At 35.0% G+C, this 16,649-nt stretch overlaps 1 protein-coding gene across 2 annotated transcripts; it reads left to right on the top strand.

The window, feature by feature from the left end:
• Positions 1-5: 5 nt before the first annotated feature.
• LOC131780000 (ankyrin repeat domain-containing protein 24-like) lies at positions 6-16,638 on the top strand. 2 transcript variants are annotated; one of them, XM_066164700.1, is made up of 26 exons: positions 6-340; positions 1,539-1,639; positions 2,581-2,640; positions 3,289-3,377; positions 3,926-4,048; positions 4,212-4,282; positions 4,557-4,663; positions 4,773-4,876; positions 5,327-5,410; positions 5,792-5,844; positions 6,686-6,784; positions 7,208-7,246; positions 8,149-8,226; positions 8,668-8,745; positions 9,177-9,236; positions 9,391-9,453; positions 10,021-10,077; positions 10,559-10,600; positions 10,845-10,902; positions 11,716-11,763; positions 11,860-11,945; positions 12,428-12,517; positions 13,191-13,268; positions 13,656-13,781; positions 14,466-14,531; positions 14,959-16,638. In XM_066164700.1, exons 1-26 carry the CDS (start codon positions 299-301, stop codon positions 15,031-15,033), a joined length of 1,977 nt encoding a protein of 658 aa, XP_066020797.1. In that variant the 5' UTR covers positions 6-298; the 3' UTR covers positions 15,034-16,638. The 2 variants fall into 2 exon arrangements, with proteins under 2 accessions (XP_066020797.1, XP_058952601.2); XM_059096618.2 differs by having other exon boundaries at positions 6,686-6,778; positions 14,959-16,637.
• Positions 16,639-16,649: the final 11 nt, after the last annotated feature.

The raw sequence follows: 16,649 nt of genomic DNA, 5'->3' as shown, positions 1-16,649 counted from the left end.
TTCCAATACAGGCTTTGGCATGATGCGTAAAGAAAGCGTAAGGAACAAGCAATCTCGTGCCGCATCTTACGAAAGGATGGTCTAGAAAAGCATTTTGAGTGGTTTATTTCTCCTAACTGAGCCTTTCTGATGTGAAGGAAATTATTTTTAGAGATCAAAATATTGAACATATGCAAACAAAACTATCAAATATATTGGAAGCCTCACGGATGATCGCATCAAGGCGACCTCCCAGCTGGAAAGATGGATTAGAAGTCAAGCTACTGCCGCCGTTATTGGGAAAAAGATCTAGTTTGGAATGAAGAAGATTAAGGGGAAGCTGGTGAAGCGCACCTCACAGGTGGGTGTGATTTGCACAATCATGCCGTAGTAGGAAAATCAACTCGAAAGCGGCCTTATATAAGGTATCAAGTGTATCTTCAGTCCGGTGATTGTTTCAAGACAAAAGTTTGTAAACAACACGAGCTCAGTTTATTTACTACAGTTATTTACTACAAGGCATTATATTGTACATGCGTGTGTGCACAGAAGTAGAAGGTGCTGTAGTGATTGTCTCAGATTGTTTTGGAAAGTTTGACAGTCTACAGTTTACGTACAATATCTATTTCCGCCAAAAAAAAACGTAAGTGGTACATGTCAACTCAAAATTTGTCGAAGGCTATAAAACTATCCTACATTTAGTATACAGCAATATCGCTATTATTCTAGATGTTGGTTGCTCCACTTTTGTAGGTTATTGCCTTGAATGAGCAATTACAACCGATATTTCTTTAGAAAACGTTCAGTTCTTGGCATTATCCACTTGAGCTTACTCAAAAGTGACTGGTCAACAATTATTCACTGGTATAGAGGTGAATAATCGTCGTAGTATGTACCACACAGAAACCATGAAATTAGTTTATTTCTGTCAATACACTGAAAACTTGTCTCCTCCATTGTGTGGATGTGACAAGTTCTAATTGCTCATCACTTCCAAACTAGCCCATCAGTGCATGAGGAAAGCACCATCCACTTGTGTGGTGTATAACAATTATTTGCTGAGGTGGAGGTGGATTTTATAGAGTTAAGTGGATTTTATAGAGCCACAAAGCAGCAAAGTAAATATCCACTGCTTTTCACAGACATTAAAGTGAATAATTGTTTTAGGATAAGTATTACAAGACCATACAAGAACCAAAACATAGGTTTATTTCTGTCAATGTACTGAAAAATTTGTGGAAAGTAAGCTCTTGACAAACAATTTATCTCCTTGCTTCTCTGAGGTGAACAGTACTTGCTAATCACTTCCTAATCAGCCAGTCACTGTGTGGAGAGCACTCTTCACCTGTTTGGTAAATACTTAAAGTATTAATTTTTAATTAGTAAATGAAGCAGGATATTAATTTACTGATGTGTTAATTTATTTATGAACCTGGTCCTCATAATTTCTTTTTAAACATTTAGAAAACATGTTTTATTGAGGACATGAACATTGACATCCATTTATTCTCTGACTAGTTTTTTGTTAATCCAAAATAAGTATTTTGTTAACTATGCAGACTCAACTTCAAGTAAATCCACCTAGTGAAGATGATGCTTGGACTAAATATGATGAACGGCTCATTGAATGTGTGGTGAATGGAGATGTAGAAAAACTCAAGTAGGTTCAATTAAAAAAATATACGATTTGTATTCATAAATGTATATGTCACCTGTGTTAGGGTAGTGTGAAGGTCAATTAGAAAAGACACAACACTGGGTAATTCAGCAACAAAAGTAATTAACTGTTCTAACAACAGTTAATTATGTTCTCAAGACAGAAAGGTCAATCTTGTTGATGGTGAACCCCATCACACAAAACTATAATATAGACATTAAAATTTGAATTGCATAAGTGAGGTAAAGAAAGAAGTGAAGTATGAAATGAAAAAACATATAAGTCCCCCACTTTGTATGAAACCTCAAAATTTCAGATATAATGGTATAATTGCTCTATACCTCTGAGATTCAGGGAACTCATTAAGTTTTATATTAGGTTCATAAGTGACAAGTGTGATTATCAGTGATGTTGAAGTGATGAGTGTTAATATAAAATAGATAAAGAAAATGTTCCTTGTTCCTCACTGGCACAAGGAAAAAATGACAAATCTGAGTCCTTTGGACTCAAATGTTATCTCCTTTGTTTCACTCTTGTGATGAATAATCAATGAGCAAGTTTAAAATTTTATCAAGTTTTTTTACTTCAAATCTGGGAATGATTGAATACTCTGATGCATAAGGCTACTCTTTTGATAAACACATTCTACTCTCAGTCTTTGTATCGATTCTCGTTAAAAAAAAAAATGATACAGTAAATAACTACTCCTATACAAACAGGAGGGCAGTGAAAATATCACCCTTAAAGGGCTTCAATCCTATGGAAGGCCGTAAAATTTTTTAGGCCACCTTTATGGCTGTCATTGTTCTTAGAAAAGGTGCCTTTGTTAGATTTCATCATGATAATGATTTTCAATTTCTTTTAAAGAATATAATGGAACTCCAACTACCACTCCAACAAAAAATTATTTTATTAATGAGTATAGTATATTTCCTCTTTGTTAGGACTACTCTTGCAAAAAAGGGGACATCAGCAATAAAGTTGGGACCAAATGGGACAACAGCGTAAGGAAATCTCTTACCAACCTTTATATTAATTAGCTTGGGGTAATTGTTACATGTACATTAACTGGTTAAGATGAGGACTATTGGTTTACAAAGAATTTGTGCAGTGAGAAATCTTAAAGAAACAAAACAAAATTATAGTAAACCACATATTAAGAGTAGTGAAGAGCATATGAAAAAGTAACAACAAAGTTATTTAAAGCAGTTTAGCAACAGGACATCCTTAGAGTAGTTCTCCATCAATTGATTCCTGGCTAAATGGAAAAGTAAAGTGTTGTAGGGTGGGAAATTGGAGAATGCACAAAAAATCCTTTTGGGTACCAATAAAAAACAAATACAAACTCAGTCACCTTGGCAAGTTCATGAATTGAACATGTGCCTCACAGAGCAAGGCAAATTTTTGTATCACCCCTCCATCCCTTGTAATCTCCCAAAGTATAAGCTCTCCTATGTTTGGAAAATGCTAAGTAACTATAGGAAATAATTGACTTCAAATTATAAGGTTCTTTATATTCATATCTTACATCTGTCAGTTAGTAGATGAGCTATATATGAAAGGCTAACTGGGCCTTATTTTGAGTGTGGGCTCTTCATACATCAAGAGCATGTCCTGATGAACAAAGTAATTTGTTTTTCACTTTTTCTTAGTCTTCACACAGCATGTGAGAAAGGAAATGTTGAGTGTTTGGAGGTGTTACTGGGAGAACAACCAGACCTATCATTAGTGAACAAAGCAGGTGAGTCCTTTATAAAGCTACTATTTATGTGTATCTGATAAAAATACCTTCGCAGTCACTGTGTTACATGTAATTCGTTGATTGATCCTTTTTTTAAATTTGGTATTGAATGCAAGGTATTGAGTGATTACAACAGCTTTGATAAAAGGAGGATAATCAAAGAGTGTTTGTGGTTTAAAAGCAAGTCTTTGAGTATAGGTGTTATCCACATCAGAAGTTTCTTAGCTTAATTGCAGTTCTAAAATGCAGTTAATGTACTTTGCATAGGAATTGATTTTGGAGTTGTGCTATTACATGAAAATACTGTAAAAGTGAAGTGATTCTCAACAACTAGTATGTAGCTGTAAAATTTATAGTCTCTTGAAGGCGATTAATTTTCGACCGTATGTTAAAAGTTGACACTCAGTTTTAAATAAGTATTATATTTTCAATTAAAATACTTCATGTAATATTAATCAATGAATGATGTTCAAGTTGGTAAAGCACTGACAGAGGTGTTCTTTAGGTACCACTGTATCTCCTTATTTTTTGAAATATTTTTCTTTCAGGCTGCAGTCCTCTCCATGTGGCTGCATATTCTGGGAACACAGAATGTGCAAAGAAAATCTTAGAACACAAGGTCCATGTTGGAACTCAGGATGGTAAAAAAATGACAGCACTTCACCATGCAGGCAAGTTGTAATGTTTATTCTTTTTATCAAAGCCAATCTGTTGCATGAGCAAAGCATCATTGATGTTGGATAACTTATTATTTTCTGGTGTTTTTGCGCCTAAGAATTTGTTTCAATTATTTTCTGTCACTGATGTTCATTTCATTTACAATGCTAAATACAGCTGCCAAAGGTCATAAAGAATGTGTTGAACTTCTTCTTAACAACAAAGCTTCTCTTAATGGCAAAGACAAGGTAACTTTTGTTCATGCAGTTAATTTATTAATAAGGACATCATGAATGGAATGCTGAATTACTTACTTACGTAAAATTGTAAACTATTTAGCTCAACTACCTTTTATAGTATTTAAAAGCATCTTACAAAAAGTCAGAGATGTGTTCTAGAGTACTTCTGCATGTAGTACCCTAACATATGGTTCCTTCAGTTAATTATGCAACACTTGTATAGAAAAGATGCTGTTTTTGAGTTATCCAATGTATGAGGGGTAATTTATATATTTTTTTTCAGGATGGAAGAACTCCTTTATTGATGGCTATACAAGGTGCACATGAAGATGTTGTCAAGTTATTACTTGACAGAGGAGCAAAGGTTAACATAGCAGACAATTCTAAAAAGTAAGTCAGAAAAAACCTTAAACTTGCTTTTGGTGCATGCTGGTTTGAAGAGTAGTTGTTAGGTTAATCCTCTTTGTGCCTCATGTACCTCTGTCATTGTAATTTATAGGACAGCACTTATGTATGCATCACTTCTGGGGCTTTCCATTACTGTAGAGATGTTACTAAAAAGGGGTGCTAATCCACAACTGACTGACAGTAATGGTCATACAGGTATGTTGGGCAAAAATTCATCATTTATATGTGAACAGCATTTGAATACCTCAATCTCTTTTAATAACCTTCCCCACCACCTTTGGATTTATTTTTTCCTGCTCTTTTTGAAGAGATGGGTAATAGGAAAGACATTTTCTGTAAAACTTGACAGAAGGAGACAGTTGTAAGATTTAAGGGCTGCCAATTACAAAATACAAACGTAGGGTTCACATTTACAAATATGCAGTGTGTCTAGCAAAAGAATATTCTGACTCTGTTTGTCAGAAAGATGAGGAATGCTATCCACTAGATGGATGTCTATCTTGTGGATAGCACAGTAATATTGTTTAGCTAAAACTTATCCACTGTTGAATAACTGGGTCAACAACTGGTGTGGAAGCACTGATAGTGGCACTAGAACCAAATTGAGGTGTTCATGTATACACTATCTTTTGTTTTCGTCAACAGCTGAGGAGTTTGCTCGCTTGTGTAATTACCAAGATATCATTGACCTTATGCACAGTGCTCCATCTGTTGCAATGTGGGATGCAGGTATTGTTATAATCTAGATCCTTTCTCAGCCAGAAATTGATTGCTAAAAGATGACATGTAGAAAATTAAAGTTTGGATTGAGAATTTGATAGAATTTATAAACATTCTGGTATAGCATTTTTTCGAGGCATTACACTAGATTAGATAATAATTGAGTTCATTCTCTTAGTTACACAATGTTGATAAAATCAGGAAAAATTAATTTTGCAAATTAAAGAAGCTAAAGTCCATGATCAGGGGTGTGAAGGACCCTATGTGTTAATGGTCCCAAACAAAATAGTCTATGTCTTATTATTGTAAAATAGAAAAGAGTGTGAAAATTGTCAAACCATCCTATGGTTATTTATATTAAATCTTAATGAAAAAAATTTTGTATACCAGGGGAAACCTCAGAGGATAATGAACCGGATGAAGAGGATTCAGTTGTTCCAAATGTAATTAATTTTATTAAAATAAATAATAGAAAATTGTGTAAATGCCATCAAATAAGGCATTCTTTTTACGTGAATTTATAAGTAGCTATTGTTTTCGTGGATTGATGAAAGATGACCTTCTTTAACTTAATAGCTCTTTGTACTTTGATTAAGTTTCATTACTGTAACAGCTTCAGACAATGTCAATGAAAGCATCTCAACAAGTTTGGGAAAAAGGGATATTTAGTTGGTTTGAACACTGTGAAAACAATTAGTGTTTTTTTTTTTTTTAACTAATTCAATAGATACACTAGGAGGGGAATTTGGTGTACATGCTTACCTTGCAGAACTGAGCTGTTTACTGGCAGAGAAACAGTGATTACTGATGGACAAAGGCTCACTTTGTCAGGCTACCAAATTAAAATTGTCAACCTTTAACTTTTCTTGATTATAATGGATGCAATTGTTTAGCAAAATGCAGGTCATTTGCCATTACTGTAGGTAATTTTGTAAGTATAGAATGAAAATCATCCCAACTTACTAAAGAGTAAACTGTTTAACACTGTTTTTAACTATACATGGACATCAGTGTTTGAAGGCAGTTTACAACTTGGAAAACATGCCCTAACACTTTAACTCCCATGAGTGACCAAGACAGAATTCTCCTTACAATAACAATACAATATCAACCAGAAAAGTAATGTGAATAGAGAAAAATATCAATTTGGGGATAATTAGTTGATCCAATATTAAATTCTCTTAACTAACATTATAAGAATTGTATGGTTGACAGTTAGGAGAATTACAAATTTGATCTGGAAGTTAAATGGTGAACATGCATATGAATTTGATTCTTTGTCAGGGTGAGTTAATAACAGAGTTCAGCAGTTTGGAAGAATCAGAGACAGAGGTAACTGTTTCACTGCACCATGAAACAGTTTCAAGTACCACTGGGGTAAGTGTAAGTCTGATCTTGTTTTTTGTCAGGGTGGAATCAAAGATAAACTACCATTAGTATCTATTCTATACAACAAAAGTTTTCTTTATAATTATCACTTTGCCACTGAAAGTAAATCTCTAAGTTTGCACTCATCTCTGAGCAGCAAATTTAAATCATCTTGACTTCTTTTATAATGGTTTGTTAGTGTCTAATTTTACTGTAGCAGTGGTTTGAAGTTTTTGGCACACTTTCTTTTGGTGTGTTATTTTTTTCATGAACTTTGATATTATAAAAATTTTAGGGTGCTGTTATGGAAATGAAAAGCTGACTTTTTGTTAATTTTTAACTGGAGAAAGTTTTTATCAAAGGCAATTGAAAATGATTTTAATGTGATAAAGCTTACAGAAAAAAGTTCATCGTAATGTATGATGTTCATTATTTTAGGTTCCAAGCTCAGTCAACAGTGGTAGTATATCACAACAGGTAACTATATGTACATGTAGAAACACACTCAGATAATTTGGGGTTTTTACCGTTTTACAAATATTCAGTATGATGTGATATGATAGCATACACTTCAATTCTGTCTTTCCATAAATGATTGACTGTCATAGACAATTTACATTTATGAAATGTACTCATTTGAATCTGAGAATAATTCATATGATTGTGCATAACTATATGTACATTGGCCATTTATGTGCATAATTAGATGTACATGCACAGGCCATTTTTCTGCTATCACTCAAAAAAAGATTCGCCATCTTATTAAGTGCTATATTGCAATGACTTAATTACTAGACATTAAGCTGGTTTCCCTTCCTTCAAGATTGGCAACTTGTTTGGTGTGAAAGACCCTGTCCCTGACAGGCTTCGTTCATGTGTGGTTTATAAGTTTGTATGTGCTGGCTGTAATGCCTGTTAGATCGGTGAAACATACCAGCATTTTTCCACACGTGTTAGAGATATCTTAGTCAATGACAGGTCCTCTCATGCTTTCAAGCATCTGCAAGATTCTGCACATTGTCGCACTTTGTGTTCAGCAGATATCTTCCATGTTTTAGATCACGCCTTTACTGGTTTTCAACTTAAGATAAAGGAAGCTATTCATATTCAAAGAGAACAACCATCCTTGAATCAACAATTACACCGTGTAAATCTGAAACTATCCTTTTAATTCTCACACTTTCATGCTTTACCTGTTTTCTTCTTGTCACTATTTATCATAATAAGCATTGTTCTACTTGCTATATAAAATTAATTCAGCTTACAAGCTTTATACATTAATTAACTGAAGACGACAGAAGTTTCTGTTGAAACATGTATTACAAACTTAAAAGTTTTGTTGCTTTCTTTAAATTCTATGTTCTGTTTGTACATTGTAGGAATCCTTTTCATCCAAGGCTTCAACAACGCTGTCCTCCCCAAGAGCAGCCAACCAAGATCTGTCTCAAGATATCACGGTAGACAATTAATGATGAAGAGAACTGGCTCATATGGATAATGTTGCTTAAACTGTACATCACTGTGCTAGAAAAGTTTTGTCATCTTAGATAGGTCAATTATAATATTCAAAAGTACTGTCTGGTTTTTTTTTTATGAGAAAGCAATGTTATATGATGTAGTAAGTCATATATCATTGCTTTCTTCCTTCGTGGGGAATAAACCATTTCCAGAACTCAGTCCTTTTGAAGTGGCTTCAGTTGGTAGTCTAGTTACAAGAAGCACTAAATTATTATCTGGAAGGCAATGGTTCCATTCCTTTCACAACTTGACTTTTTTGAAGCTTTTGTCATCACAGCCAATTCTTATAGTCCAGGGATTACCTTCTATAAATAACTGTCTGCTATGAAATGCATTTGTGTATGTCTCTTCATTTTAGGTACTTTGAATTCTCTTTTTAGGAACTGGAAGAGGAAAATGAAATGCTAAACCAAGAATTGAATAAACTAAGAGTTCAACACCAGAAAACTCTAGAAAGGGTAACAAAATTTACCAACTGAACCTTTTTCAGTCATTTCGCAGATAATTATGATACTTTATGTTATGATGTCTTTGTGTGTGTTTACATTCAGTTGATAAACTAATAGTACTTCCAGCCTTGATAAGCCCTTCAGTTTCCTTACTTTTCTGTGGCCCTGTTATCTCTCCATAAGTATATTTTTGTTTATTTCCTACATGTGAGCCCCTGTGGCAAATAGTAATCAAGCCTGATCTTTTTCCAGACTTTAATTTTAAAAGTTTTATGTTACTGAATGTGTTATACATTTCATCATCCTTTAGTACATAAAATCTTTATTCCTTAAAGTTCACATTGTGAGCATCCAAGGAGTGTTTGCCATTAAGAGAGGTTAAAACATACTGTATGTACAAATTCTCAGAGTAAATCATGTTGACTTCTTTTTGGCTGCAGCTTCGTGGCCTTGAAGCCCAGCAAGAGAGCAAAGCACCAGTAGTGACAAATCATATCAATGTAAGATATTGTAGAATTAATATGTTGTCATTTCCTATTCATAAGTTTACTACGTACTCTCTGCACTATAATCTTCTTTTTTGTTTTTTCCTCCATTTGCTTAAATGTTTGAGTTTAAGTAAATACATGGCTTCTTTGTTATTGACATATTTAGGGCCATATAGAGGAAGAATTATTAGAAGAAAAAGACAAAAAAATACAGGAGCTAGAAAAAGAGGTAATGGCTTCTTTCTGAATTTCTTTTGCAAGTCCTTTCAACTGCTTTTCAACTGGGTCTGAATTATTTTTTTTTTGGGGGGGGGTAGGGTGGTGGAGGAAAAGGTACCAAGTTTTCTCTGTTCTAATGTGGTGGACAAGTAGTTAAAAGGAGTTTACAAAACTCAGAGTGAGCAAACATTTTCTTGAACCACTCAGTGTAGTCTCTTTTGTGATCATAACTGAGTATCTGACAATATTGTTGGGTAAGTCCCTTAGTTGATATCTGATCTTCTGCTTAGATTTGAGTGGATCAGCTTTCCCTTCTTACCAAAAATAATTGAAATGACATTCATTGCAGTCTTCTATTTAATACTCTTGATTAAGTAAAATATTAAAGAAAGGAGCAAGTAAATTAAAACAAACGAATTTCAATTAATTTCAAAAGTAAGGAAGTATGATTAGAGAAGTGGTTGGACTGAAAAGATAGCGAGAATTAGTACATTAATTTCATTCATAGTTGAAAGCCTGTTATCTGGTGAATGCTTCTTTAATGTTTGATAACAAGTCTTATTCCTTAAATGACCAGGTTGAGAAATTAAAGGAAGATTTAACAAATGAGGAAGAGTCCAGATGTGAAGCTGAGGTAGGAAACTTACTTAATCCATTGATCCCTAAGAGTGACCAGCATCTAATTTCTCCTAAAAATATCACCTCTGAATCAAACAGTAAGGTCACAAGAATAAAAGAAATGATCACCAACTAAATAAGCTGTTGATCATTATTAAAATAAATTCTCCTTTTCAGAACCCTAAAGAATGTTTAGAAAACAGTATGGAGAATAGGTATACTGATGTTAGGGTGTAAAGGGTTAACTGTAGATAAAGTCTGTAACCTAAAGCCCACTACCCCTTCCCTTTAGATTAGACAACTGGCTCTGAAGCATTCATTTTGTTCTCTCTGTTTTGCTAGTTTCCTTTGTTTCTTAATTTATAAAATTTCATTGGTGAAAAGGCAAACAGAGGCAATGTTCATCTATGTACTTTTAAAATGGTGCTGACTGAAACAATAAAGGATTACTTACATTGATCTTGAAATAATTAATTTGTCATTTGCTTTGGTTTCAGCAAGAAGTAGAGAATCTCAAAGCTCAAGTGGCAACATTCCAGGTCAGTGACTGTGTTAAAAAAACTATGTGATACTGGACATTTGAATTACCGTTGTTTTCCCAGGGTGGTTAATGCTTTTTATTAGTGAGTGCTGCAAAGCACCTTTTCGGACATACACTATGAGCAACCCTGTTTGAGAAAGATTTGCTTTATTCAAACTTTAATTTTTTTTAAGGTAGGTACTCTGTGTCACTAATATTCTTATTGAGGCACCCTGATATATCATTATTTACTACTCTTTCAGGATGAAAATCAGGGTGAATTTAACTCCAGTGAAACTGATGATGATATTGATTTACCAGGTCAGTCCTGTCCTTTTCAGATCAAAGCAATTCATATTACTGAAATTGCTCTGATTCAAAAAAATAAAGCATCAAGGACTTTCCAAGTGTTATGTCTGTGTTTAAACTGATGACTGAACAGATGATTTAGACTGACCATACTAGTAAAACAATTCCACAATCGATCAATATTTTTTAGTTTTCAACTGCCACCAAAAGGATTCACAGTGGATGCCTGGGATTTGGGAACCAGAACAGGAAGGAAAAAATCCAATGGAATGTTATGAAACTTAATTTATCTTGAAACTGCACCCTTTAAAAATAGGATGTTTACAGAAAAGTGATTTCCAGAATCTATTGAATACATTTACTCTCTTTTCATCTAACTAAGTTGCACTAAAGTTTTGGATTTAGTGGATGTCATTAAAATGCTGTAATTCTATAATAGCCCAGATTATAGTGCAAAAAAATAAAAGGCTTCAACAGCAGTTGATACTGAGGATCTTGTGTTCCTTTTCTTGTTTAAGTGGAAGGGAAGGATTAGTGGTAAACACACTAGTTCAGGGCTGAGGGGTCAATTAATGAGCATAGTAGGGTCAGTGTGTTTTGTATCAGGGTAAGAACACTTTCCTCTCACAATGCCTCTCCACCCATTAGTGAAAATTGGTACTGGTTATCTGTCAGAGAAAAGAATTTCTGGGAGGGGGGTGGGAAGGGGAGAGAGTAACCTGTGACAAAGCCATCATCCAATGAAGTGAGAGTGGCCAAATGAGCTACAAGAGTGAGGAAGCAGATCTCGACTTAACCTTTATGGTGCATTTTCTTTCAATGCAGGTGTTGATCAGAACTGGGATTCAAAGAACAACAACAAGCTCTCCAAAAGTAAATTACTGTTTTATTGCTTTGTGTTTTTCTTGAATTTTTCCAGCCTCCTTTAAAAACATTCAGTTCTAGTAAAGTTGCTTGTTTTCGTGCTAGATGCACAGCCGGACCAACTCATTTCACTGCATGGTCAGGTCACAACTCTTAAACTTGAGAATGAAATGCTAAAAGAGCAACTCCAGGTAAGTTCTGCTAAAACAAAATGTCCTCCAAACTGTACAGTCAGTAACTGATGTAAATATCTATGTTTCCCTTTGGTAATAATTGCCGGTACGTTGATAACTTTAATTCTATGGTAATTTGTGTTAATTTTAGACCCACTTAAATTTAGAGAGTTCGTCTTTCTAGGAAAACTCCCTCAAAAACAAAATATGATATTATGACTACTCACTTAATAAGACGAGAACCAATTTGTTTTTGAAACTCACTAAGTTTTGATTGTATTTTTCAATGATCTCTTTAGGCCCGAAATGTTTTGTAATTTCTGTTTTTTAGAATTAATTCTTTTTCTATAGAGGCTCTTTATGTTCTAATATTTGTCCTCGGCTTTTCTTCCGTTGGAATTTTTTAAAATTGATGTCTCAGTACCCTATCAATGTTTTTTCGTCTTTTAACTTTTCTCCCTATGTTGAATATATTTTTTTTGACTTGTAAATCTCCACAGCGGCATTCTCGAGTCAATGGAGATTTGATTGATAGCCGGGTCGATCGCGACATACCCACAATTCCACTGACAGTTTATCAGCAGCTCAAGGTAAGATACATTTACCCCACAGCAACTTAGCGACTACACTGTTTACAATCAACTAAATACGTTATAAACTGCAACAAAAATTCCTTAAAATGCGCAAGATTTGAAATAAGTGCAGTAGTTATAGGAGGGGAATGAGGAAAAAATTTAAGAAGGTTGTGTTATCGCAGAAAAGCGAAATATTTGATTAAATGACAAGGCCATCTAGAGAGATGAAGAAAAACTTTTATCTTTGGCTACATTTTGAATATTTCTCCTATGAAGGTCAGTTTCCTTACCTATGTTCTACTCTATCTTTTCCTATATTTTTCTCTCACTTTGGAAAAGATAAGAGCGCCTTCAAAGTTACAGTGTCTAACACTACCTGAGCTACTCTTCCTCGCACACTTTTTCACGCAACGCTCTCTCACTTATTATTACTCTCACTCTCACTCTCACTCTCACTCTCACTCTCACTCTCACTCTCACTCTCACTCTCACTCTCACGCTTATGCTCATACTCACGCTCACTCTCACTCTCACGCTTATGCTCATACTCACGCTCACTCTCACGCTCACTATGATCCTTGAGTTTCATACTCTGCGTTTGAGATTCACATGCTTCAATCCCGACGATGTAGCTTATGAATGAATGTTAAATATACACAGGTGTTGGAATTGTTTCCTTCTCTTGTAGGAATCAAATGAAGACGAAATATTTAAGTTGACGGAAGAATTGGAAGAGCTCAAGATAACAAATGAATCCCTTCAAAAGGTGTTTTGATAAATTTAATTTTAAAACTGAAGTAAATACGACGAGGGATAACTCCATGATTCAGTCGTACGATAAAAATTTTTAATTCTCAGATTATCTAGTAACGTTTTTAATATTTTTGTCACAACTGGTCGTTCCTTTGAGGAATATCTCGATAAGTTTAAATTGTATGTAATTGGCCTTTAGTTAGTGTCTCAACAAATTGTTTATCAGATTGCTCCTAATTCTTTCTCGGTTGTCTGTTAGGGAAAGAAGCTGGATAGGAGCGCTTTAGTTGATAGGCTTTCTCCTTTCCCATTACCTCTTAAGCGCAAATAAATGGTCAGGATTCCAGTCGGGTTTCTATTTTCCCTAACAATTTGTGATTTTTTTCTCTATTTTCAACAGTCAATCGCCAACAGTGGATCATGTCCTCAATGCGGTCAGCTCAAAACCAAGTCGGGAAGTTCATCAAATAATACAACAGAACAGCGATTGATTGCAGAGTTAAAGGAGCTCGAGTATCAATTTCAGGTATAAAAACAAAAAGAAAAACAAAGAACATTGTTATAACTGAACATGTCATTTAAACTTTATCCAGCGTAAAAAAAGATGTTTCATCGTCTTATCGCGAACTTGGGATAGAGAAAAATTGTCCTCATTAGGAATTCAACCTCAGACCATTTGATTCCGCGCTCCGATGCTTTACCACTTACCGCGGTATCTGAAAGTTTCACCCCATTGCGGTTTTGCCCCCTGAAATAAAACAAGTTCGCCCCCACCTTTACCAGTTCGCTCCCAAATCTTTCAACTTGTTCCTTAACTGCAGAACGTATTCCTTTTCTGTTTAGATCATACTGTATATCGATCCGCGTGAAGTTTTCTTTTTTCTGAGTCAAACGTTTGATCAAGAAAGCGTGCTAAGTCACGACATATGAGTTCGAGTATCAAACCACCAAATGCTTACTGGGCGTTGGTCGTTTAGAGCGTTCGTCTCAAGCAACTAGTTTGTAATGTTAAAATCAAGGCTTTAAAATTGATGGCTGGTTCAAAACGTATCCAAGAAGTTGCTCAAGTCTTCCGCCCGCCGTTTGCTTCTCAGCCGAAAAAAATCTTTTCAAAATGGTTTTGATTGTCAGTCCCCAGATTTAAGGGGATTTATGACACAGGAAAACTGCCGTACCTGTATTACTTAATCCACGTAATTGTATTCGGTAGGAGGCTGAAAGAGGATACAGAGAGACTATAAACATGTACAGACTACAACTTCTAAATGCAAGCCAGGTAAGACTCTCTTTTCGATTTCGTGTCTCGTCCCCAATTCTCTTTTTATAAAAGTTCAGAAAAAGTTGGCTAGGGACGAATAAGTCTGCGAAGGGCTGACTCTTAAACCGTGGGCATTTCCAAATTTGTTGCAGTCGAAGATTAACCCTTTACACCCTTACATTAGTATTCATATTCTCCACACTGTTCTCTATACATTCCCTACGGTACTGACAAGGAGAATTTATTTGACAATCAAAAGCTTTTTAAATTGGAGACCATTTCCTTTCTTCTTTGGACTTTAATATTTGATTCAAGGGGTATACTGCAAGAAGAAATTTGAAGCCAGAGAATCTTAGGGGTTAAATGGTTACACTATAACCCAATGGATAAATGTTAGTAAGTAATTGTGTAGCGATCAATGACACTTGTTTTTCTTTTTACTCAGCTTGAAATGGACCCTGAGATACAAGAAGTTCTTCAAATGATCGTTAGGTTAAGAAGCAGTGAACAGTTTTGCTAAATAATTACCTGCTGTGTATAAGCAAAGAAAAGTTCCTATCATTAAATACGAGGACCTGCAGTTGAAGTACTTCCGAAATAGAGATAATTTAAGTCCGTTGAAATGAGTTTTGCGATGAAAGAAGCATTTATCATACCAAATTCTTCTCAATTTATGCAAAGAGAACTTAGTCTATATCAGATAGTGTCATATATTTATTTATTTGTAAGAATTATTCTAGTGTACGTTTTTTTTAAAAACTTTTTGTTTCAGTCCTCTCGCGGCTCCGGCGTTAAACGCAACATGGCGCCGCAAACCTGCGTACGCCGGAAGTTTAAAGCTTAGTTTTAGTTTGAAGGCTAACTATAAGATAAACGAATATAATTGTCTCAAGTGCTAGCACTTTTTTCTACCAGCAGTATGGTTTTCAAAAGAGGAGACACTGTACAGTGGAATTTTTATATTTCGCAGTTTTCAACTATCTTAATTGGTTGAATTGGTATTTTGTAAGATATTTCATACCTTTCGTCAAGTTTCCATTTTATTTTAGAGCAAATTTTTATTTTAAACGTTCGTGCGGATTTTGTATTTACCAATCTCTTGTACATTACAAAACAAATGACCTGTTCTTTAAGTTATTTGTTTTTTTTTTTATCAAGTTATTCTTAAGTTATGTTATAACGTGTAGTATGTATTTTGCATGAATGAATTTTACCTAGTTTTGGTATATTGTGTTGCCATACAGTTTATTGATAGTCTGTCGGACTTCCTCGTAGCCTATAACAGCTCTACATCCACTTCACCCGACTGTATTATCAGAGGAATAACAGTGACAGTGGTGGTGTGCGTACACATTACATAGGAAAAGGAGTTATCGTGGGGATCCGAGATGGAAATATCTCTCGTTATATGAGTGACGTCATAGTGAAGGGAGCATGTCATAGTCGCACAATACCTGAGGGGGCTGGGGTTGGGGGTAACACTGCATGACGCCAGAATCCCAAAGGCTTCTGTAAAAACTTACGACTAAATAGACATCGAAAGACGAATCGACTGAGTTTCATTGACACTCACGAACAAAACAAAGGAAAAAAATACCATTTTTCTATTGCGCGGGCATCGAAATTGCATACAAGGCCTCGGCTGGTCTCACCCATGCTTAGTCGCTCGGTAGTGGCTATGGTTATTAAATAACATACTCACTAGATCAAACGTGCATTCCCCGAGATAATTAATTTCTCATAGGTGTTTATAGAAAGCCCTCGATTACTGCTTCCTCTCGACATTCATTCTGCATTTTTAGTGTTTGCCTACAATCTCCCTCTCTTTTCGCCACGCGGTTTAGGTTAGAACTTGCGGTTTCACCTGGAACTTTGAAGGTCCAGTCCGGTTAAAAGAATTTGAGAATAAATAATATCCTCTATGTGGCGCGAAAGTATGTACGGATAATTGTTCTCGGAGATTATCGGTTCCTGGAAGCTCACTTTTCATCTCGGAAAAGATAACATCCAAGGACAAATGTCCGTACATGTTTTCGCGCCAAATAGATGCTATTGTTATTTATCCAAATAACTACTTAAATATATCGAAACGAGCTTTGAGAGGGAAGATGATTAAAAAAAGTGTTGGAAAAGGGA

Source organism: Pocillopora verrucosa, chromosome 4 (assembly GCF_036669915.1).
Source record: "Pocillopora verrucosa isolate sample1 chromosome 4, ASM3666991v2, whole genome shotgun sequence".
Taxonomy (NCBI): domain Eukaryota; kingdom Metazoa; phylum Cnidaria; class Anthozoa; order Scleractinia; family Pocilloporidae; genus Pocillopora; species Pocillopora verrucosa.
Note: the sequence above shows the minus strand (reverse complement) of the source record. Positions and strands in the feature narration are given on the sequence as shown.